The sequence below is a fragment of the Cavia porcellus genome, unplaced genomic scaffold, assembly GCF_034190915.1.
Source record: "Cavia porcellus strain 051 isolate PalLab524CR breed Dunkin Hartley unplaced genomic scaffold, mCavPor4.1 scaffold_9, whole genome shotgun sequence".
NCBI lineage: Eukaryota > Metazoa > Chordata > Mammalia > Rodentia > Caviidae > Cavia > Cavia porcellus.
Genome location: NW_026947492.1, coordinates 20,842,965 through 20,865,782, shown reverse-complemented (window position 1 = coordinate 20,865,782; position 22,818 = coordinate 20,842,965). Strand labels below are relative to the sequence as shown.

General features: G+C 43.1%; 1 protein-coding gene across 6 annotated transcripts in view; it reads left to right on the top strand.

The window, feature by feature from the left end:
* Kirrel3 (kirre like nephrin family adhesion molecule 3) overlaps window positions 1–22,818 on the top strand; it is a 547,843-nt gene that overhangs the window by 142,738 nt on the left and 382,287 nt on the right. The window contains exon 1 of one of the 6 annotated variants that reach the window (XM_023566165.2): window positions 4,732–4,777. The exons of the other annotated variants lie outside the window; for them this stretch is intronic. Coding sequence (XP_023421933.2) covers window positions 4,747–4,777 — 31 coding nt within the window. The 5' untranslated portion in view covers window positions 4,732–4,746. Of the gene's footprint in view, window positions 1–4,731; window positions 4,778–22,818 lie in introns of those variants that run through there. 6 annotated transcript variants of the gene reach the window in all.

Below are 22,818 nucleotides of genomic sequence, written 5' to 3'. Positions count from 1 at the left end.
CTGCGCGCACCCCCGAGCTTGTTTGGCTGGGTGTTTGTGTTAGTTTGGCTGGGTGCTAGTGGGGCAGAGGTAGATGTCTACTGCTTCTCTCATGGCCACCAGGAGTGCTCCCCGGTGGGACTGTCTGGGACCATGAAGCAAGTTAATTTCTCCCAGGTGTGCACCTGGGGTGTGGTCGGGGGGATCCTTGTATCCCCCTCAGGCTCTCCACTGCCTACATCTCCCACCTCCTGCTGGCCGCACCCAAGCAGCCAGAAGCCCCAGCCTCATCCCTCACCCCAAGCCTCTTCCCACACACACCTGCTGCATCCCCGGGAACCAGGCAGGCACTGTGGTGGGAGCCTGTGGACTCTGAGACCTCACTTCCAGCCCTAAAGACCCTACTACTGCTTCCGAGAGACAAGGCCATCAAGGAAGTGTCTGTCTCAGGGCAAACTCTCAGAGGCAGCCCTGGGGCAAGGATTTCTGGACAGATGGTCCTAGGATGAACGGGAAAGAGAAAGGGAAAGGGAAGAACAGAAACAAGGAAGTTGAAGAATGTGCTTTATTTGCTCTGTCTCTGTGTGTGTGTGTGTGTGTGTGTGTGTGTGTGTGTGTGTGTGTGTGTATTTCTGGAAAATGAACCTAAGGCTTTTGTAGTAAGTTGTATCCCCAGCCTTCCCTCCTTTCCTTCCTTTTCTTCCTCCATCCGTTTCCTCCCTCACTCCTTCCTTCCCCCCTTCTTTCCTTTTCTTATATTGAGATAGGGTCTAAGTCACTAAATTGCCCAGGCTAGACTTGAACTTGCCATCCTCCTGCTTCAGCCTCTCAAGAGTGCTGAGGTTACCAGACCTCACCAAGAGTGTGCCTTTAAACCAACCTCCAATCTCAGCTTGATCCTGCACTGAAGCTTCAGTATGTAAATTACACCCTAGAGCAGTGGTGATGATCCTAGGGCCAGCTCCTTGGAGCAGGCTGTTGATTGGCACTGGAAGCTCCAAAAGGTTTGCCATTGCCCCAGAGCAAACATTCTTCTCCCATCCCAGCCACTGGCTACATAGACATGCAAACATTTCCATGCTCTGCAGCTCTACACTGACCATGAGGTGAAGCTGCAGGGCAGGAGCACAGAGCCCCAGTGCAGCCCCTAGAAGCAGAGCACCAGAGGCAAGAGGACATCAGGACAGGGAGAGGGGAGATGGGGTGGCTGGAAGCCCGACTGTGTCCCCTCCACCAGCAGCCCACAGAGCATCGCATCCTTCAGCATATGCAGAGGGTACCAATATGTGTAGCATAAAATTACTGTGTGGATAAAAGGCTAACACTAATGCACACGATCTCAGACCTTCCTTGTAGATCCGCAGAAATGTTAGCCCCTTGCCTTTCTGTTCACCAGTCAGCACGGAAAAAGGATCAGAACACAAATTTGTATCCCTGGTAGACTATCAAATACATATATTTATCATTATTAGTACCATAAAATACTCCACATGATAGTACTGATTCCTTCTGGGAGCTAGGACTATGGATGATGTTTCATTCTACTCTTACACATTTTTGGTTTTTCTATCACGACCAGGTGTTATTTTTATGTTTAAAAGATACTTTAATACACCAAGGCTTAAAAAGGTCAAGTAGTTTAATTAAGTACGGTGAGAAAAAAATTTAAAGGGCATCTTGTCTTCACTTGTTCCCCTATTCCTTACATTTAGGGGCAAAGTTACGAGGTAGATAGATGTTATCTTTGTTCACAATTCCTATCATAATTGCATTTTGCATTTTAACAGAGATCTTGGTGACTAGCATGGCTTAAAAGAAACCGGTTTCATTACTGTGAAATTTTCCCGGAGCCTTTTCTGCACTGAAGTGCATTCTGACTTACCTAGAGGCAAGCAGCCCACAAACTATTCCCCAGACTTGCCTGACACTAGAACCCTCAATCATGGAGTACCAGGAAACTTTCATCCTAGGAACTAACTCTGGGAAATGCCAGGCTTTTCCCAGAGAAAGGAAAGGTGGGACTCTCTGGGGATGTTTTGGGACAGGCACATCCTTTGGTGTCTCTGAATCTTCCTGTATTGAGCCCTGCTTGGTACACAGGCCCTCTCTCTTACCACAGTCTGAACTTAGTCTGGGAGACCCTGGCTGCCTGGAAAACACTAGTGGATGAATGGAGGTGGGGCTTGGAGGGAAGAGAGCTCAGACCACCTGTGTAGAGGGCTGCTGAGTCACGTCCAGCCTTGGACATCACCCAGAGGTGGACAGAAACCACAGAGACTAGGTACGGGCATGGAAAGGCTGGTGGTAGGAATGCTGGCCCAGTGGGTGGTGAGAGCCCTGGCCCGCATGGAGGTTTACCATAAATGAGGGACTGCCATGCTGCTTGCAGTAAACCAGCTCTCAGTTACAAATTAGCACATTTAGAAAATAAGGTTGCAAGAAGGGCTGTCCTGAGACCGGCAATAACCTCATGCTAATGACGACGTGTCCAAGCCCCTGGCCAGATTGCCCTGCCTCTGCTCTCCTCTGACCTTTGGGCCAGGGCTGAACTGCTGTGCCTTAGACTCCTCATCTGTTACATGGGCATTACAGAGAGACAAGCATGGATCTGTATCTATGGAGAATTGTTTCAATTAGAGCTTCAGCTGGTTACCCTAAGTGCAGAAAAAGATTGAAATGACCCACTGCAGAGGAGAAATTGAAACCTTTGTGCACTGTCGGTGGAAATGTAAAATAGTCTAGTCACAGTGGAAAACAACATGGAAATTCCTTTTAAAAAATTAAACACAGAATTACGGCAGAAATTCCAGATCTACATATTTACTCAGAAGGATTTGCAGATTGAACCAATATTCATATACCCATATGTATAGCAACATTATTAGCAATAGCTAAAAGGTACAAGCAACCCAAGTGGTCATGGCTGGATGAATGGATAAACAAGTATTCCATACAATTGAATATTATTTGGACTTCATCAAAAGGAAATTCTGACCCGTGTTCCAACATGGATTAACCTGTAGGGCATTATGCTGGATGAAAAAGAATAAACACTAAGCAATTCCACTTATGTGAGATACCCAGCAATATCAAATCCATGGAAACAGAAAAAAAGAGTGGCTGCCAGGAACAGGACTGGAAGACATGAGGAGTCACCAGCCCGGCGGGCAGGATTTCAGCTGTGGGAGAGAGAGTTCTGGAGATGGACAGTGTTTCTGTTTGCACTCTGGTGTGGACATATTTAATGCCACTGAACTGTATGATTGTAAATAATGAAAATGGTAAATTTTATGTTGGTATGTTTTAACACAATAACAAAGAAATATCAACCAGTCAAGAGAAAATTAAAACTCTCAGGGGAAAAGAGAAAAGAGAAAAGAAGAGAAGAGAAGAGAAGAGAAGAGAAGAGAAGAGAAGAGAAGAGAAGAGAAGAGAAGAGAAAAGAGAAGAGAAGAGAAGAGAAGAGAAAAAAGAAAAGAAACCAACAGCAAGACAAGTTGAAGCCATATATGAGGAAGAACTTTTGCTAGTAGGAAAAGGCATGCTACTGATGCCAGAGGGCCCATTTCCTGTAATACTCTAAGAGATGGTATATATACATTTTTCTTTGGTGCAAGAAGGTTGGATAGTTGACCTTGGAGATTGGTCAGTATATGTATTTTCTGCTTCATTCAGTTATTAATAGAAACCCTTTCTTAATCTCTGGAATCTAAAATACCTGTCATATATTTCTATCGTGAAATACCGAGAAAAAAAATTTCTCCCAAACAGATCCAGAGATCATGAAAGAAAGTTTATTTTGTTTTCTAGGTTTGTGCAAAACTTGTTTTGTAAATTATTGTTGTGTAACAAACTGCATATAACATGTGCATAGTGACAGAGACTTGGCAGCGCATAGGTGTAGGTGAAGGAGTCTCTCAGCCTGGCGAGGCTGTGGGTGAATGTTTTCACATTTTAATTTCTTTTGTACCATTTAAATATTGTTCTAATAATAAATAAAATCAACAGAATGGTAAAAATAACATTTGAGACTCTAAACCCATGAAAAGCTTATTAAGACTGACATCATTTCGTTTACCCATTGAAAAACTCAGAAATGAAGAGGGAATGAGATGGAAATGGAATGCACTGCCATTTATAAATGAAAACATTCTCTTTGGTTACAGACTCAAATTAAGGCCACATGATAACGCCAAGAGACAGCGGTTCACGGAATCCGTAAAACTCCAGTTTCTTTGGAAAGCTAAGTTGCCTGTAAGCCAAAATGCATATTTTGTAAATTGATTCATTTACATTTGAAAAGACCAAACCTTAATTCTCGAAAAAGCTGAGTGGAAGGACAGAGAGACTGAAGGGAACACACGCACGTCGCGCGTGCACGCACACACACACACACACACACACACACACACACACACACACACACACACCCGGAGCAATGTAAGCATCCTCTCCCGTCCTAGGACATGGAAACTGATAGCATTTGGAAAAAGGGAATATTTTTCCCATCAAAACAATAAAAAAATAGCAACAACATAAAACACTTGCACGATATAGAAATTGAGTTACTTGAAGTCCTTATTGTCAGCAAGCTTTTCCTGACTCCAGAGAAATAACGCCCTGTAGAGAGACCTGCCTCTGTTCACAGACACGCTTGGCAGAGGATTTGGCTGAGTACGTGGAAACTGCTGTTCCCTGGACCTTTTTTGAGGACTTCCTTGTTCCAGTCCAGCAGAGGACTGCAAACCTTCTGCTCCAGGAGTCCACATGTCTTCCCGAGCTGAGCAAGGACGAAAAGGTAGAGACCCTGTACAGAACTCACCACTGCCTTGCTGGGGTGCCTTCCTTGCATGGCCCGGATCCCTACGCCTTAGTTTCCCCTGTGACAATTAGTGTGCTTAGAGCACATTAAGATATTTTGAGCTCAGATAAAGAATGATAAATTTGTTTGTTGCACTGGCTTTTTTTGCTATTACTTGTTATTAATACTTCCAACTCACATGGATTTAGGACCTCCAAAGGATGTATAAACGAAATACTGTATCTCCCAACTTTCTAGATGTCTGACACGCTGAGTTCCTTCGAATGAATTCGAAGGAACAACAGAGATTAGAGTAGGCAAACTTTGGGGTGATAGCTCCTGAGAGACAGGAAGGGACCTGAAAGTTGGTTACCAGTGAGCTCATTTCTCAAAGGAGGAGCAAAATATAGAGCAAAATCACAAGGAGATAAAAAATCAGAAGGTGGGTATGACATGGGACAGAACTGTGATCAGCTAATAAAATTACAAATATAGCTGAAAAGGAAATTAAAATTTTAAATACAGCCTGCCAAGTATGCCTGCCAAGACCAGGCAGATATGCCTGATAGCAGGACATTCCTTTCTTCATGTAAACTTATCTACAGATGGCCTTAAAATGTTCCTTTGTGTAACTCCCATCTTAACTTCTTTTGTATAACTGATAGCCTTACAGTGTAACTTAAAATGTAACAGGACATTTCTTCCTTTGTATAATCCATGCTTTGTATAGCTGATGGCCTTGCAATGTAACCTAAAATGTTTAAACTCCCTCAGCAACCCAAGATGCCACCAACCCTCCAGTCATACTGTGCCAAATCTACTTTTGCATCTTCCTGCTTGCTCTCCCCATAAAAATCCCAGAACCCCGCGAGGTGAGGCTTTGACTCTTTGGGACAGATCCTAGTCAAGCCCACCAATGTAATAAACTGTCTCTTAAACCTTCTCCATGCTGTCTCTTCCCATATTTGGTCCATTTTCCATAACATAGCAACTTAGGTGTTATTGATCCAGTGGGGATGCAGGTCACATAGCGAGTGTACCTGGAAAGAATAAGAACCTTTTTTGGAAGAGATGAATTAGGAGGTCCTAGTCACCCACCTAGTGACTGATGTCCATCTAGACTTTATTGGACCATGTGATACCAGTTATTGCATGTTGCTTCTCCCTTGGAGAGACATGTTGGCCTGGTCATTCTTAAATCTTGTCTTTATCTTAAATCTCGACCTTCAAGGATGCACCTCTTAGCCATAGTTGTAATGTGTTGTTGTCTTCTGACCCCCTCAAGGGCCCGGCTTTGTCTGACTCCCTGGAATGTTTCCACCTGACTTAGCTGTCTTCGTGTTTAAGTAGATAGAACTTGGGTTTTGGAGTCATGAACACAGAAACTTGACCCTAGATAGAGAATTTGGTGTTTGAAGATGTGAATTCCTAGCAGGGAGTTAGGAGGTGCTCAGAGTACGAGCTCAGAAATAGCTTTCTTCTTTCTTATCTTATCATGCAAGTTAGTATGAATGGCCTTTTATGATGCAGATAGGCTTAAGAAAAAAGAGATGATGGATCTTAAACTAGAGAGGTAATAAATAGGAGAGAGGAGATTAAGAACACAATTTTCTGACTCCAAACAAGCCCAGAAAATGTTCTTATTTTTCTCTCCTCCCAAGTTTCCGAAATGCTGTGCTGCATGGCACAGGAGCAAATCGAAAGTGGCTGGGGGTCAGGCGAGCTGGTGACAAGAGAAGACTTCTGTGCATGACCTTCATGAGCCCCACCCTTGTCAGCAGAGGCTGTGGCCTGCTCCCAGCAGCCAGTGAGTCACCAGGCGTGTTTATTGGAGGCACCTGCCTATGTGGACTTATGATGGCCCTGAGGGAGCTCAGAGGAGCAATCCAGCTTTATGCTGCCCCATCAAAAATGAGCAAATAAAGAGCTTGCCTCCCTGCCAGGAAGTCTTAATCGCTCTCGCTGGGGACCTGAGTCCACAATTCACATCCTGCAGTCCAGAAAGGAGAGACAGCCGCACTGGGGAGTGGAGCGGGTGACCTGAATAAAGGCACCTTGGGTAAGGATGCCAGCTCCATAGTCAAGCAGACAGAGTGCTACTTCTGAGACACACTGTGTGGTCTGAAGACCAGGAAAGGGAGTAGACATTTCCCCAAGTGACTCTCATGAATTCCCCCCTGTAGTTTTCGCAGTGAACACATCCTCTGACTCATTAAGCATGAGTAGCCGTACTTTGCTAAGTGACATTGCTGGGGAAGCTTCCATGCAGCCAGCAAGAGAGGTGGCCTCCCAAGGGGATTCAGCCCCATACATACCCCAAATTCCTGAAGAGATTTTTTCAGGGCCAACATTTTAAATGTGATACTTTGGTCTCTGGGAAGTTACACACTCAGATACTCAAAACACTGCCCTTCCACTCAAAACCTCACCTTGAAACAATACACACATGCACACTAGCAGTCTATTCTTGTGTGTAGTGTGTAAAATGATTTGAGCTCAAACCTTCTTTGTGCAGGATTCTGCTTCCTTCTCCTTGGGCTCATATCAGAGCTTCCAGTAGGGACAGTGAGACCTTGCCAATCATACCTACTTTCCCAACTTGCAGCCATTTGTGCCACCTGCTTCTGACTCCATTGGAAATAAGACTCTCCTGTGCAGTCTTTGCATGGCTTGGGAGGCATCTGTTCTGTTCACTCGTCTTTTGGTCAGACTGCCCCTTTGACTTAGCTTTGGGTGTGGGTCTCCTAGTAAGTAAGATGAAGGGTTCTCCTACTCAGGACCCTAGAGGGCCCAGTCTGTTACCTGCGTCTCTCCTTCATTTCCATCAGGATGCCCTCACAGGCCAGATTGCCGGGTCTGGTATTTCAACCGGTTGAGCCCTTCCTGGAAAGATTTTGGCGATAACATTGGTTAAAACACCATCTTCTGAAATTTCTGGCTACGGTGTTCCTCTGTTGGTAGCTGAGATGACAACTCAAAGAAACCAAGAAATTCCATTCATTTTCACCACTTGGCCCTCAGTTTTTATGATTAACTCATGGACATTGTGGGAAGTGCAGGGAACCTGACCCCAAAGTAAGGAGAGACAAAAGAAGGGGTCAGATGTATCCATGAGAAGGTGATTGTGTTAGCGTTGCCTCCAGCCCCACCCCTGACCTTCATCTGCCAATCCAAAGACCTCTCCAGGAGGCTCACTCCTGTCCATCAAGGGGTAAGCAGCTGAAGGTGAAGGTCCTCCACTCTACCACTCCCTGAGGCCACAGCAGCCACATGTCCATGGCACCAGTCACATCCTTTCCACCTCTCCTTCCTCCTTAGAAAATGAACATAATGCAAATCTATCAATGGCTTAGCTTTGTAGCCCAAATGAGATAATGTGATCATGGTATCTCTCCGATGGATAAAATCTCTTCAGAAGTTCCCAGGGCTCTTCAGAAGGTAGCTCCTGTAGTCATTTGACTCCTAATACATGAAGCGTAGGCTGCGCCAGATTTTAGGGGCCTCCTAAATTTGTGGCTAAAGAACGATGTGCCAGTGCTACCTGACAAAAAGGAATTGTTTGTGCTTGCTATGCACCTCCTATTTTAGAAAATGAACAAAATGCATGCAGGTCATGGACACTAAAGAGTCTTTTCATATAAATCTGGGAGGAGTTGTCAACTTTGATTTATTAAGTAAAGTTCTGAGATGGGCTGCAGGTGTGTTGTCAGTCTCCTGATAATAGAGGGACCTCAGAGGAGGCTGCACCATGATGACTGTGATGCCAGCCCCTTACTCTTCGATAGAAACGTCCCCTGGGAAAGTAGCACATACATACGCTAAGACAGCTTCACCTCTGGGTGCTGCTCACTGCCCATCACCTTCTCCTATGGTCTGTTTCTTTTTGCTCCAACCTCACTACCATCACCTAATATGCCAGCTCTTCTCTCTCACACACTTTCCCCAGATGACTGGGCAATATCTCTGGGTTTTCTAAGCACTTCTTCATACCCCTGACTGCTTACCTGTCTGGATAGGGTACACAGGAAGACCCAATTTGCTGAGACTGTGCTGGGAACCCCATTTCCCTGCCAGGCTACATGGGACTCCCTATTCATCAGCACTCTGATTACCAATTTTCCTTGTGTTGATCATACAATTGGAAAGCCTTTGTGGGATGACACTGGGTAGATCAAACCTGAACATAGGATTTAGGGGTTGGAGTTCGTCTTTTTAGGATAAATGGTAGCCTGAATGAAGACACGGACTACAACACCTACCACAAACTCTCTTTCACTATAAGAGACAGCACAAGCACCTTTACCCTTGGACATCTTCCAAATTCTCTTTCACTTCGAAGCAAGATCAAAGCCTATCTCTGGGCCTGCACACTTGCCTTTCATGCTGATGGGGACACGGTTTGAACTGCTCCAGTGGGTTTTCTATTAGTATTTTTTTCTTGTTTTTGTCTTGCTCAGAGACCGTATCTTCCTCCCAGAGAACTGCTCTGTGTCATCTCTTGCTGCTGTGATCATGCAGGATATTGTCCTAAAGGGCAGGAGAGAACAAGGACACCACTCCACAAAAATGTGGGCTGGCCTCTCAGTTTGGTTTTGGATTGTGTGCAGTTAGGTAGGGAGTCCAGGGTTCAGATGAACTCAAAACTCTCAAGTTCTTCACACCAACAAGCAAATGCCTTGCATTTGTCAAAATAAAGAAAGGGGAAAAAATCTGTGATGCTTAGTTCTTCTGAACTTGACCTACATTCTTGTGAGGTCAATTCTCCATCTGTTATAAAGACTTTCACATTGAGCCAAATTTGTGGTCAGCCCAGTGCTTGGTTTATGACAGGGCCAATGAGACATTGACCTTTTGGCAGGTGGAAGTCCAATTTCTGAGAATAAATATGTGTCCTCATCACCAATATCAATATGTTTGCTCATCATAGCCCTTACCATGGCTCCATCATCTCTGAGCCAGCTCACATGGGAAGAAGTGCTTTAACAGCATTTTATAATCCATCACAGGAAGGCCAGAGTCAGGTCTGACCATGAACTGCAGATCTCTCTACCTAAGAGGAGGGACCACCTATTCTATACTACCATTGTGTTCCAGGATTAGGTCCCAAGTGAAGGGTACTTGTCTTACTTACTGTTCTCTCATTGCTGAGCTAAAATACCTGATGCCTAAAGTTAAAGGGTTTGTTTAGCATACAGGTTTCAGTCCATAATTGGCTGGCATATGGCAGAGGACAACAGTTCATGGTGGCAGAGGACAGAAGCAGAAAGGGAGGAGCAAGCCTCTTTTCTTCCCTTATATAGTATGCAGGCTACTGCGTTAAGGTGGGGTATAGCACTCATACCCCCAATCTCAGCACTAGACAGTGAACAATCACAAATTCTAGATTCAATCACCTCTAAAAAGCCTACCTACCCATGACTTGACCACATGAAGCTTTAGGGGGTCATCTAGACGCAAATCATAACAGAATCCATAGAGGATATTAGGGGACTTAATCAGAAAAAGACAAGATTGTGTCCTGATATAATCTTGACTTCCAGTGGATAAGTGCTTATTACAACAAGGAAAGGGATAAACATCAGCACTCCTACTTATGATGGACTAGATAGAAAGGATTTGTATTACAGAATTCTGAGAGATTTATACTGGAGAAATATTTTCATGGCTAAGAGAGATCCTAAAACAAATTCGCATCCATTCTTTAGAAATTCATAGCAGCCTGCTGAATAGAAAGGTCCATGTGGCAAGGGGCTGACTGGGCTCAACACCATGGCCAGGCCATGCTGCCTCCATCCACTGTCCTGGGTGTGGAGCTTAGGTACAGTCCGTGCTATAGCCTGTCCATCAAGCAGCAACCCTATCAAGGCACGCTCTGCAGATCCCTTTCCCTCCCTACCACTTCTTCCAGAGAGTGCTGTCTTGTCTCCTCTGACCAACTGCAGATCTCAGTAGAATCTGGACCCAGCCATTGCTCACCTGGCCCAAAGCAGATGGGTTGCTCCCTCTTTCTATCCCTGGTTATTTCAACCCAGAGGCCCACTATGTCCACGCATGTATGCTTTGTCTTTTCCTGTAGGACCTAAGTAGATGAAAAAGCAATTGTTGGGTGGGTAAACACAGGAGAGTAAGATTGTAGTGAGAGACACTCAGGAAGACTATTGTCAGGAAGAATGAAGAAGGCTGTCTAGACGTGAAACGTAGCTCTGAGGAGCAAAGATTATACCGTAGGCACACCAGACCTAATGAGTCTCAGATTTGTGGCTGTGATCAATTGCAGTATAATGGATAAAACTTTCTTTCTTTCAGTAAACATTTATCAAACACTTATAGCAGTTGGTCCTGGGAATTCAAGATCAATAAGATATGACCTCTTCCTTTAAGGGTCCAGCCATCTAGCAAACCAGGCTAACACGTAAACCAATAATAAGTTTCAATATTTTCTCTTTATATGTGGAGGATAAATTCCAAGATGTTTCATGAAAGCCTGGAATGATGAGTAGTATGAAACACTCTCCTCTTTTCTCTTTCTCTTTCTCTCACTCTGTCTTTCATATGTTTTGTTCCCATGCATACATGCTTATGGTAAAGTTTAATTTATAAACTAGTGCCATTGGGGGCTGGAGGTTTAGCTCAGCAGCATAAGCACCTGCCTTGGAAGCAGGCAGTCGTGAGTTCGATCCCTGGTACCTATAAAAAGGAAAAAGACAAAAAAAACTAGTGCCATTAAGAGATACACAATAACTAATAATAAAATAAAATAATTACAATAATATACTATGTTTTTAAAATTACTTAAAGCATATTAATTATTTGTTTCTAGAATTTCCCATTTAATATTTTTCGACTATGGTTGACCTAAAGCTACTGACATTATGGATGGAGGATTGTGTGCAGTAATTTTATACATGCCATAGAGAGGCTTCCTCACTTAGCTACAAATACTGGACCAGGGGTTTGAACATCTTTATGCCTGGCATCATGCTGGACGCTGGGGTGATCTGGTAAAAAAGAGAACTCAGGTCTTGCTCTCATAAGTAAAGCTTCCAAGCTGGTGAATGTACCCTCCTCCACCTTGGTTGAGGAAGAAGCCAAGTCTTAAAGGAAGACAGCTTTGCTTTACCACGAAGGAGATAAGCATTCTCTGGACAGAAGCGAAAGAACACAGGAGTCTACATAGGTGTGAAAGTACCACCTTGGTGAATGAAAGCTAACCTGTTTATTATACTGCAACCCCACGTCCACCTATCCTTTAACTCAGAGTCTATACGTAATAGAAAAAAGACTGTTGGAGAGATGTGGCCTGAACACTTGAACTGAGACACTTAAGGTTGACTCTGCAAGTTAGTGTGCTTTCCAAAATGTACATTAGGATGAGCCAGTCTTCCCTTCCAGGACACACCCACAGAGCCGGACGCTGTCATTTGGATCTTAAGTGTCCTGTGAGATCCTTGTGTGAAAGACTTAGTTCCGAGGGTGATACTGTGGGGAGGGAGGAGTAGGTCTTTAAAGAGATAGCCTTGGTGGGATATATAAGGTCGTGATGGGGTATCCTTGAAGAGGTTGTGAGGACCCGCCTCCCTGGCCATGAAGTGAGCTACTGTGTCTCCTACATGCTCTTCATCATCATTTTCATCACAGGCTAAAACAGTGGAGTTGATCCATGATAGGCTGCAGCCTCCAAATGTGAGTCGAGAACCCTTCCTCCGTATGCTGATTATCACAGTGTTTGTACAGTGATAGCGCCCTAACATACCATATATAGAGTGATAAGAAGCTAGCCTGGATTTCAGTAAATTCTGGTGTTGAGATTTGTAGGAGTTGCCACTTTCCACTCAAAGAAAAAGAAAAATGGCAAACCCAGCTTCCAAAATTGAGTGCAAAGACAGCAATTTACCGGTGTCAGGAGATACGCAGATAATTTAATCTCCATAATAGATTTTTTTGTTTTTAAAAGCATCGCTCTTCCAGGCCACAGTTCTCAATGCTCATGTCCCTAGTGAGGAGTTGATTTTGTTTCTCTTGGTTTGTGCAATTTTCTTCCTAAAATCAAGAATAGAGAATGCACTCAGTAAGAAACACAGTAAGAAGAAGATTCATCCTTGGCCACTTAAATATTCATGACAGCTTGCATCTAGGTGCAAAAAGACACTTGTTTATTTAGATAAGATTTAATTTATTCATAATTTACCTAAATTTGCAGAAGCGCGCGTGTACATTGTAGTGTTTAAGTAACATAATACATAAAACATTGCCAAAGCATGCAAATTGTACAGTGACAGCAGAGAAGCCCCTGGGTGTTTCAGGGAGATAAGACAGTTCCACCAAAGCAAAGGCCTTCATGCAGTGGCCTGGGATTGTTTGCTTGTGATATGCTAATTGTCATCTTTTGTGTCCAAGGTAAACTTCTCAATAAAAAAAAAAAAAAAAAAAATATATATATATATATATATATATATATATATATATATGTACAGTTATACAAACTTTTTTGGAGTCAGCATTGTATTTCTTCCTTTTCTCCCTGATCAGGAGTGACCAATCCCTTCTCCTCCTTTGGTTTAAAACAAACAAACAAACAAACAAACAAAATTTAAATCCCTTTATATTCCCAGAGCTAATTAATGGCAATTATATATTTATACTCCTTTAAGCACTCATTTAGTTCCTGTTTACTGTCTACATATTGCATGGAAAACCATTCTACACCATTTCAGCAGTGTTGTTGGGTGTTTTTAGTTTTGTTTTGCTTTTTATTTTTTGCTCTTTTGTTTTGGTCTTTTTGAGACAGGGTCTCACTGTACAGTTCAGGCTGACCGTGAGCTCCCTTTGCTGCCCAGGCTGGTCTTGAACCTGCAGTGATCCTCCTGCCTCAGCCTTCCAAATGCTGGGACTATCGACATGTACTACCATGCCCAGCCAGGGTGTTTTATCTGTGGCAGGCTGAGTTCTCTGCAGGTACCCTGTCCTTCTCACAGCTACATTGCTGTACCCAGCCTGACTCTATCATCTTGTATGTGATCAATGAACATTGATTATCTTGATCATTGTTTTTTAGCAGCATATGGAAATTCTTAGAAACAAAAGCAAAAAGTAACTTTCCATGAAAGTTATTTTCATGAAAATCTGTCCCATGGCTTTTGCTGGCTAGTAGTCTGATATTTTCTTCACCTGGACCTCTCTATACAAAGGATAAAAGCCAGCTCACCCTATAGAGCAGGCTAAGGGCATGCCTTTGCCTTTTTGATTCAATTGGTCTCCCCAGCCAGGAGCATTGGTCATGGGCTTTGGAGTGGGAATGTGAGAGGCGCTGTCTGAGTAGAGGAGAAGATTTAAAGGAAAGGGATTTGTTTGGAGTTTTTGCTACCTTAAGGCATTAAAAATTTATAATGCCAAACAAGATTCGTTTTTCTTTATTTATGGATCATATATTTCCTTCCTTTATTACCACTATACATTTTTCCATCCTGACAGCTGATAACACAAAAAATTCACTGCCAGCAAAAATTCCATTTGCCCTTCTCCAAGATAATAATTTTAAAATTAAAAAGAAAATATATATACATGTATATAAAAAATATTCATATTTATTTTTAGCCCCTGAACTTATACTCCATACCAAATATGGATTTGGGGTTTAGAATCATACATTTTAATCAGAGTTCAAGGAAATTCTTTTAAAAATATAACCTTCCACCATCCTCTCTTACCTTTAACTGTTGACAGGGAAGAAGTATCAAAGCAAGACATCTTGGTTTCTCCCAAGTTGGTGCAACTTAATTTCAATTTGTCAGATGTGGTTCAATGGTACAGATTTGTGTTTCCCCTTGATTTATTAGAAATAATGTAAGAGGCAAGTCTGACACTCAGATTAGTTTGGCCAGGCTTCTTGAAGTTTTTCTTCTTTCGGCTTACTATCCAAATCCACAGGAAAGGGAAAAACAACGTAAGAGATGTCAACCACAACAGGAACAAGAAAGAGAAAAATCAATGTGCTTTAAACATGATGACAGAGGGCTTGTTTAAATTGCTTCTGCACATTGATCTAAAGCATGCCCAGTAGAAACCTCTATTATATTAACAATCTTTTCCCTCCATTTCAATCATTGTAGTTGCTGTATCTTATTACCTTTCAGACAGCTGATGTCCAAATATAATGTTGAGTAAGATTTTTTTGTATTATTATTTGTTAGAAGAACGATGGGCAATGATTTAAAGGTCTGGAGACAGGATTAGTAGCATAAATAATGTGAATTCCAAATAACTCAAGATAATGCTAAATCAACCACACACTCACATACAGCTTACATCCTACGCATAGTTGGGTAGATGGCACTTCTTTCTGACTTCAGAAACAGGGTGTCTTTCTGGCCAGAGACCATGAGTTGTTAGAATGGACAGCAAGTTGCTGTCCCATGTGAAATTAGCAAGGCCTCTGAGGGGAGGGGTCCTGCTGTGTTTGGACAAAAGCACCTTTAATCACGATCGATCGTTTGTCATTGAGATACCATTGCCGTGCTACTGACATCTTTTGAAAAATGACTTTCAGTTGGCCTTGCTGTGCTTCAGTTCAGAAGAAATGAAGCTGTTATTCCCTCTGTTGGTATTTTCACACCAGGTGAGTTCCTCCATGAACACTAGGATCAGAAAGGGTAGGAAAGGGAGCCCTTTCAAACCGACTCCCTCTGTAATTCTCTTGGAAGTAATCCTGTAATGGAGACCCTGACCACCACCCAGCTAGATTCCTGTTCCCACTGAACCAGCAGCACCCTTCTACAGCAAGCTCGTAGCTTCTAATTCAGTGTTTTGGAATATTATCTGAGCTGTGTTTGAAAGCTATCTTTTTCCCTTCAAGACAAAAAACAAATTAACATTTGTTGAACATCAGACACTGAGCAGAGAGTATTCTCAGGCGTTACCTCCCTCTTTCTTATTGGACCTATTTTAGGGCTGGCCAACTGGGCTTTAGACAAAGCTGTCATTCATCTAAGGCCACAAACCTCAGATTGGAACCCAGATGGTCTCGTCCTCTAGAGCTTCTTTCCTCTGTACCACACTACTCCAAAGCAGTTGTTTTACTATCCATTTGATCAAAGTTACTTGCTGAACACTGTGTGTGTTGAAGACATCGACACCCAAAGTTTGAGAATACCAAAGCAGTGACCACACTGACTCTTGCCTGAGGGGTCTCGGGTGTTGACAGGGGACAGCACAGAGGTTAGACTGCTGTTCCCTTAGGAGAGATGCAGCAGAGATGTTCACAGGGCATTCTGAAAACACAGATGTGGCCTCCATGCTTGCCAGGTCCAGGGAGGGCTTCCCAGAGGAGGCGGTCTTATATCCAGTCTCATCATGGAACACTCGCATGCTTTATCTTCCTAGACAATGTCCATCTGTGGGCTAGGCCATCATAAACCTTATTTGACTCGTTTTGCAATGAGGCGTCCTCTCCACAAGTCATATGTACAAAGAGAAAAGGTAGCCTTCTTGGTACCATATCCTTTCATTCAGTGACAAAGTAAAAGAAGTCCATTTTCTAGGAGTCTCAGACAAGTGTCTTCTGACCATCAACACAGCAAAGGCTTTTTTTTCCTCTTTTCTGATACCAGAGATCAAACTCACAACCTGGCGCTTGCCAGGCTGGCACTTTTATCGCTGAGCTAAATTCCCGGCCTTGCAAAGACTTTCTGAACTGGTCAGTTTCTGAGCTGGAGGTAGGTGATCTGTTCACATGCCTCCCAGCTGCTTTACTCTGATCGTCACATACCTTAGAATCCTTGGTAGGAAAAACAAAAGCTATTTATGGAGGCTTTGCTGGGGTCAGGATTTATATAACACAAACGCGTTAAAGGTATCAGGTTTACTATTTATCCCTCAACACCATTTTTCCTTCCCAACAAACTCCCACTCATCCTTTTGTGGGTAAGACTAACTGTACAGTGTCCCAAGAGCCCACCTCGCTTCTGACATTGTGGGCACATTCAGGAAGGAACCCAAAGCACCTTCGGGCTCAGTAATATTCTAAAGGGACTTGCAAACTTACTGAAAGCTAATGCAGTCATAGTTCAGGTTGGTTACAGGGGCAGGGTTCCAGTCTACCAGAGCAGGTAGTGCACAGGGCAGAGTCCAGGGAAGGACAGAAAGCAGAGCCCCACTTGTCCTCTTCCAACGTGTCAGGCATGGTGATTTCCTGCCATCGGTAAGCAACAGTTTGTGGAGAGTACTGCCTATCAAGGGAAGTCACCTGAGCCTCAGTGTTCTGATTATTTATTGGGGCTGTACTACAGAAGCATGATTGATTGATCAATTGATTGATTGACTGATAAGTTATCCAGTAGAGCTCTATCTCCAGGCCACTAAGGCCACTTGTGCCTAAACTTCCATTTGAATCACTTTGTTAAACTAGCCAAGTGCGAAGCGAGGGCCCTAGGCTAGTAAAGGTGTTGGAGACATAATCAGAGACCCTGACAAAGTCCAGCCCTTTTGGGGACAAGGTTGAATTCCTTACACTATTGTTCAGTACCCAGCTCGTACATCTGCTCATCCATGCAAATCCTGCATTCTTCCTGGACCTCGTTGCACTAACCTGTGCCTCTGTTTGCCCTGATTATAGTACACATTCAGGGGGGTGTGTAATATAATGGGGACCATCCAAATACTCATTCTGCCTCAACACTGGATGCTTCCAGAGCAAAAGACACTGTAGGAGTTGAGTAGACTTTAGTTGGGTTGAGTTTTTTCTTTGAGAGGGAAATCCATCTTTGTTTCAGTTTGGTTTGGATTTTCTTGGCTGCTCCTTTTCCATTCTGACTCACATTTAGTTTGTTTTCATGTAGTTTTTCCCTTTCATTCAAGTCCAGCATCTGACATATTTTAAATTTTCTACCAAACCATAGAGCTCTTGGCAGCCACTTGGTTTTCACTCATGGTCAAAAACCTCTGGCCATGTCAACAATGTTTATAGGAGAAAAAAATATTTCAGCTGGGGATTTAGCTCAATGGCATAAGTGCCTCCCTGGTAAGCACAAGGTTATGAGTTCGATTCCTGATATATATTTCTAAATTCTAGAAGAGACAAATCCCAAGCAGCCACTTCTTGCTTTGTAGTTTTTCTCCATGTGATGAAATTATTCAAGATCAATCTGCAGAGTTCAACCCACTGAGGATTCATCACAGGACTTTGATTGGATTGCGTCACTATAGTCAAGACAGAAAGTGTCATACCGAGTTACAGGAAAGAGGAGAGTGGCCAGGCAGCCAGTGCCATGTACCCCAGTGGACGCACCTGCTCCCCCCACCCCATATCTGTTTGTTGTCCTGTGTTTGTTATCATAGGGGTGGAGCTGCTACTCGCTGAGCATGATCAGTGGGAGGAACTCTCACAGAAAAGCAGTGATTTGCTCACTCTGAGACTCTAATTATGTGCCAGCTGTGGAAGATTCTTGATGTGTCTGGAGTGTAGGCATGGGCGAGGGGCCACTCTGCCAGCTGTGTACTCATGCATGCATTGGCTGCATAGTTCTGTACAGCCTGGCGAGGTTTGTGTTAGTGAGGAGGGACCCCAGGAAATGGTTGCTGGGACTCTACAAAATTCTCTTTGTTACAGATTGGGATAGGGCAAGACTCTTAGTTGGCAGAAATTTGAGCCAAAAGCATCTCAATCTAATACTTAATAATGGCATTCTTAAGGCTCCTGAGTGATGTAATTTCTTATTTTTCCTCAGCAGTGAACAAATGAGACGATCCACAGTGTCACTGGGGTTTTCTCTCTCTTGCCAAAAAGCCAGAATCTGATAGGATTCTTGGCATTTCCAAAAAGGAAAAATAACTTTCACATCATATCTCTGACTCAGATTTTTTTCTTCACCCCAGACTGGATAAGGTGTTAGCCAATATCCTAATTATCTGCTTCATTCTGGCTTTGACAGATTCTGATGGCTGTGATCACATGAATGGTAAACCTTTGAAAAAAACCAAATGTTAGCCAAATTTCTGGGTCACGTAGGCACCCTCAATTCTGAGCCTGCAAAACTGAGATCCTGCACTAGGATCACAGGCCCTATGGCTTGGCTACAGGAATGACAAGAAACTGGTCTCCAACCACAATTTACAATTTTATGTCAATTGCATAAGACTCCTGGTAATACATTTGCCATCATTGGTATATAATTACAAAGTAAAAAAAGAAAATTCTATAGGTGAATGTATTTGGAGGCACCAATGCTGAGAGTGGTAGAAGTCATAGGAAAAGTGGTGGACTCTGAAGGCCAAAAAAAAAAAAAAAAAAAAAGAGTAGACTTTCAAAGGAATAAAACTGGGAAGCAGCAGGGTGTTAATTCTCCCTCACAAATCTGGAGTCAGATCTAGGCTGAATCTCATTTTCAGGTGAGTAAGATCTAATCAAACTTGTAAAAACAATGAGCAAAGAGAAAGGAGAGCCTCGATGAGATGGGGCTGTCTGTGTATGATTTTGAGGCAGAATTAGTTGAACAACAGCAGGGAGCCTCGTATGTCAGCAGCCTCTCCTTCTAGCTGGAGACACGCGGGCTTGGGAGTCTAAAGGTGCGAGGGCATACATCCCTCGTGCATGTTAGCGTGTCACCAGCTGTCTTCACTAAGCAGTTTCAATTTGCCTGTTTCTCAGTGGGAGGGAACACTTTCATGCCTTCCATTCCAGGGCTCTCCAGTGGAATGCTGCTGATACTCAAAGGGTGCTGATAAGCTGGGAGCCACCCAGCAGTAGCGAAGGAGACACGCATTTAGCAAAGGCTGTGCAGGTAGAAATGACCCCATGAATTGCTCTGTTGCAGACCTTGTGTTACAGACAGGTCTGGAAGCCACCAGTGAATCCAGTCTGCCATGAATCGGTTCAATCTGCACTCGGGGGTGATTTTGGTGATGTGTGAATCTGCCTACTTTGTGCTTCTCAGGGCTCATTACCTCTGTAAATAAAATACGTGAGAAAAGAGAAGATGGGGTCCCCTTTTAAAACAGGCTGGCTGTGTCCTCCTGCCATTTATAGCAGGAAGGGTGCCGCTGTGTGACAAATCACTTTGGTTTGAAATAGTTGAAACCGAGCATCTAGGAGACCAGATAAGAGAACTTGAATGATCCTATTATGAGGATAACAGCAGTGACGAGAGTCCGTGGACAGCTGTACATGGACACATTCCATTGATTTAAAGGTGGCATGGCAGCCTGAAACTCAGAATTCTCCGCTGGGGATGGCTTCAATGCAGACCTCTGACATTATTTTAACCTAGCTGGATCTGGGCACCCTGGTGAAGCCTACTTGAACAAATCCATGTTAAAAGGAAACTCTGATCTGCGTACCAAACAGAAATACAAAATCAAGCACTCGAAGATGCTTGAAGAAGAGGAGCAGGGGAGGGAGTCCAGACCAAAAAGAAAGCGGTTTTCCATTTTTGCAGCTGCTGCATCCGGAGCCACGCTGACCCTTTCAAATCCACATCGTCTCATTAAGACATTCCCAGTGCAGAAGCCAACGGTGCCTCTGAGATAGGAGCCTCGGAAATGAAGACCTTTCCAGAGCACACGTTTGCAGGAACAATATTGTAGCACCACAAGTTTACCCCTCGTCCTCAGCATACTATAATGAGATGTCTGGTTCTGAGTAGTTGTTTGTGTTTGTTTTGCAGTGCTAGAGATAGAACCCAGGAACAAAGGTATGCTAGAGAAGTCCTCTACCCTTAAGATATACCCCCAACCCTTTCAAAAAACTTAAGAGACAGGATCTTACAAAGTTTTCCGGACTGATTTTGAACTTACAATCTTCCTGCCTCTGTTGCCCAAACAACTGAGATTATAGGTGTACACAGCTGCTCCCAGCTGCCTAGTACTTTCGAACGTGCAGGGTTCTTAAAATTCACTCCTGCCAGTTCTGTCTCAAATAAAGAATAAATGGGAATGTCGCTCAATGTGAAGGCCCTAAGTTCAGTCCTAAATACTAAGCCAAAAAGAAAAAAATGGGCACTTCCCTTTCCTTTCCCCAGTATAATCTCAACTCCCCGGGGGTGAGGTGGGAAGAGGTTGCTTCTCTGTGCATGCACTTTGAGGGGGTCACTTTATGAGAACAGGTTAGTTTTTAAAGCAATTATAATTTTCAGTTTATTTTATCCACCCCACTGTCGAGCATATCTTCATTGGGAAGGTTTCACTTTCAGAACTAACAACGTACATTTACCCCTGAGCCTCACAGCAGTAGATGATGTTCACCCTCATGTAAAACACGCTGAGCAGAAGGGACTGCTGTCCACAGTGCACGCACCTACCGTGATTCTCGCATGCGCGGAGAGAATAAATTTGACTCTGTTGGCCTGCTCGGACTCTCACCTGTTGTGGAATTTGGGACCTGTGGCACCTTTTCCTCATCTTCAAAGTAATTACAAGGCCTGGGAATGTAACCCAGCAGTGGTGCATTTGCTTAGCATGTGTGAAGCCTTGGGTGTCACCTGTAACAACATAAAAAATACATATTCATGAGAGTAAGTGCAGAAGTACTTGTAGGAGGTAATAGTTAATTTGTCAGTTTTAAGATTTAAATATTATAAAATAAGTAAACATAAAGGCTTACATAGAATTAATTGAATACTATAGAGAGGATAGATAGGTAGATAGATACTCACTAACTTACCCAGGCTGGGCTTAAACTTGGCATCCTCCTACCTTGGCCTTCATCATTACTTCTTTGGCTATCTTCTGTGTCAAACCATTGCCTCCAATTGCTTTTCTAAACTTAAAACTTCTTACCAGTACTTTAAAGGAAGTATTAATGTCCCCTCAGAAAACAATACAGGCCAGGAACACTTCAAACAGCAAAAACAACAAAATAAGTGTCATGCCCAACATCATGGCATGCCAAGTAAGCCAAATAAGTATCATGTTTGATTCTCATTCAATAACTCAATGATAACAATATCATTGTATCATTTTACAGATGCAGATAGTAAGGCTCATACAAAATAAATCCTAGGCTCAAAACCGGAGAGCTGGTAAATGACAAAGACAGGACTCAATCCACCCGTTGTGCTCCTAACCAGTGTGCTGAGGTTTGATATCTGTAATATCTGGATCGTAATAACAATACTGGGGTGGTGTCAGAGTCAGCTAGGCAGGCTCACATTTATGAAGGTATGAACAGACGTGTTCTGTGCCCCTTGAGTAACATTCCGGAAATTATAAATGATCTTTCATCTAATGCTTTAGTGAAGAGCTGAGGGTGATAAAATATACAGAAACGAAAGCATAATAAGATCCAAAATGTATAATAGATATTGTGATAATGAAAGGGGAAGAAAGTGCTCTAAAGGATATAACTGTATGTATGTTTAAGTGTGCAAGATAGATAACCATACTACCAAGTTTTTGTTAGTTCATCAAACAGAATGGTTTGTACTGTCATTGTTTGTCCACTTTTTATGCTTTGATTTTGTAACTTGGACAACTACTTCTAAGATAACAGCATTTATCAAATAGTAATTTATCAGCTAGTGATTTCTTACTGTTATTTTTTGATTAGTGATTTCTTAGTTATTTTTCAAATTCTGTATTATTTCTATCCTTTTCTCTATTGTGTTTTTTTCTGTAAATTACACACACACACACACACACACACACACACACACACACACACTCACACACACACCGGGACCCAGTGATTAGTGATACAGACAATAACGTTAGCCCTTGGCATAAGGCAGACCCTGTGCGTGAAGAAATCATTTTGGGAGCTCTCACATTCAGCTGCTATGCTAAGTTAGTTTTGCATCCAGGCTGTTAGACAGCGAATGCTCCTGGCACTAACACCTTTCTAAATGCCTATCTGTCCAATCCCTGCTTAGCTCTGAACGGCAGCTCTAAAATCGAAACACTAAGAAATGACTGTCACCAAGCCACCTGTGGAACCCAGGCATGCAGAGGATAAGTCCCTCATTTAATTGTAAATGTGATCTCCTTGCAGTCCAATTCGGAGGCCTGTCACTTAGAAATGTTAATGCTATTTATTGCAGCATGCAGGGGAT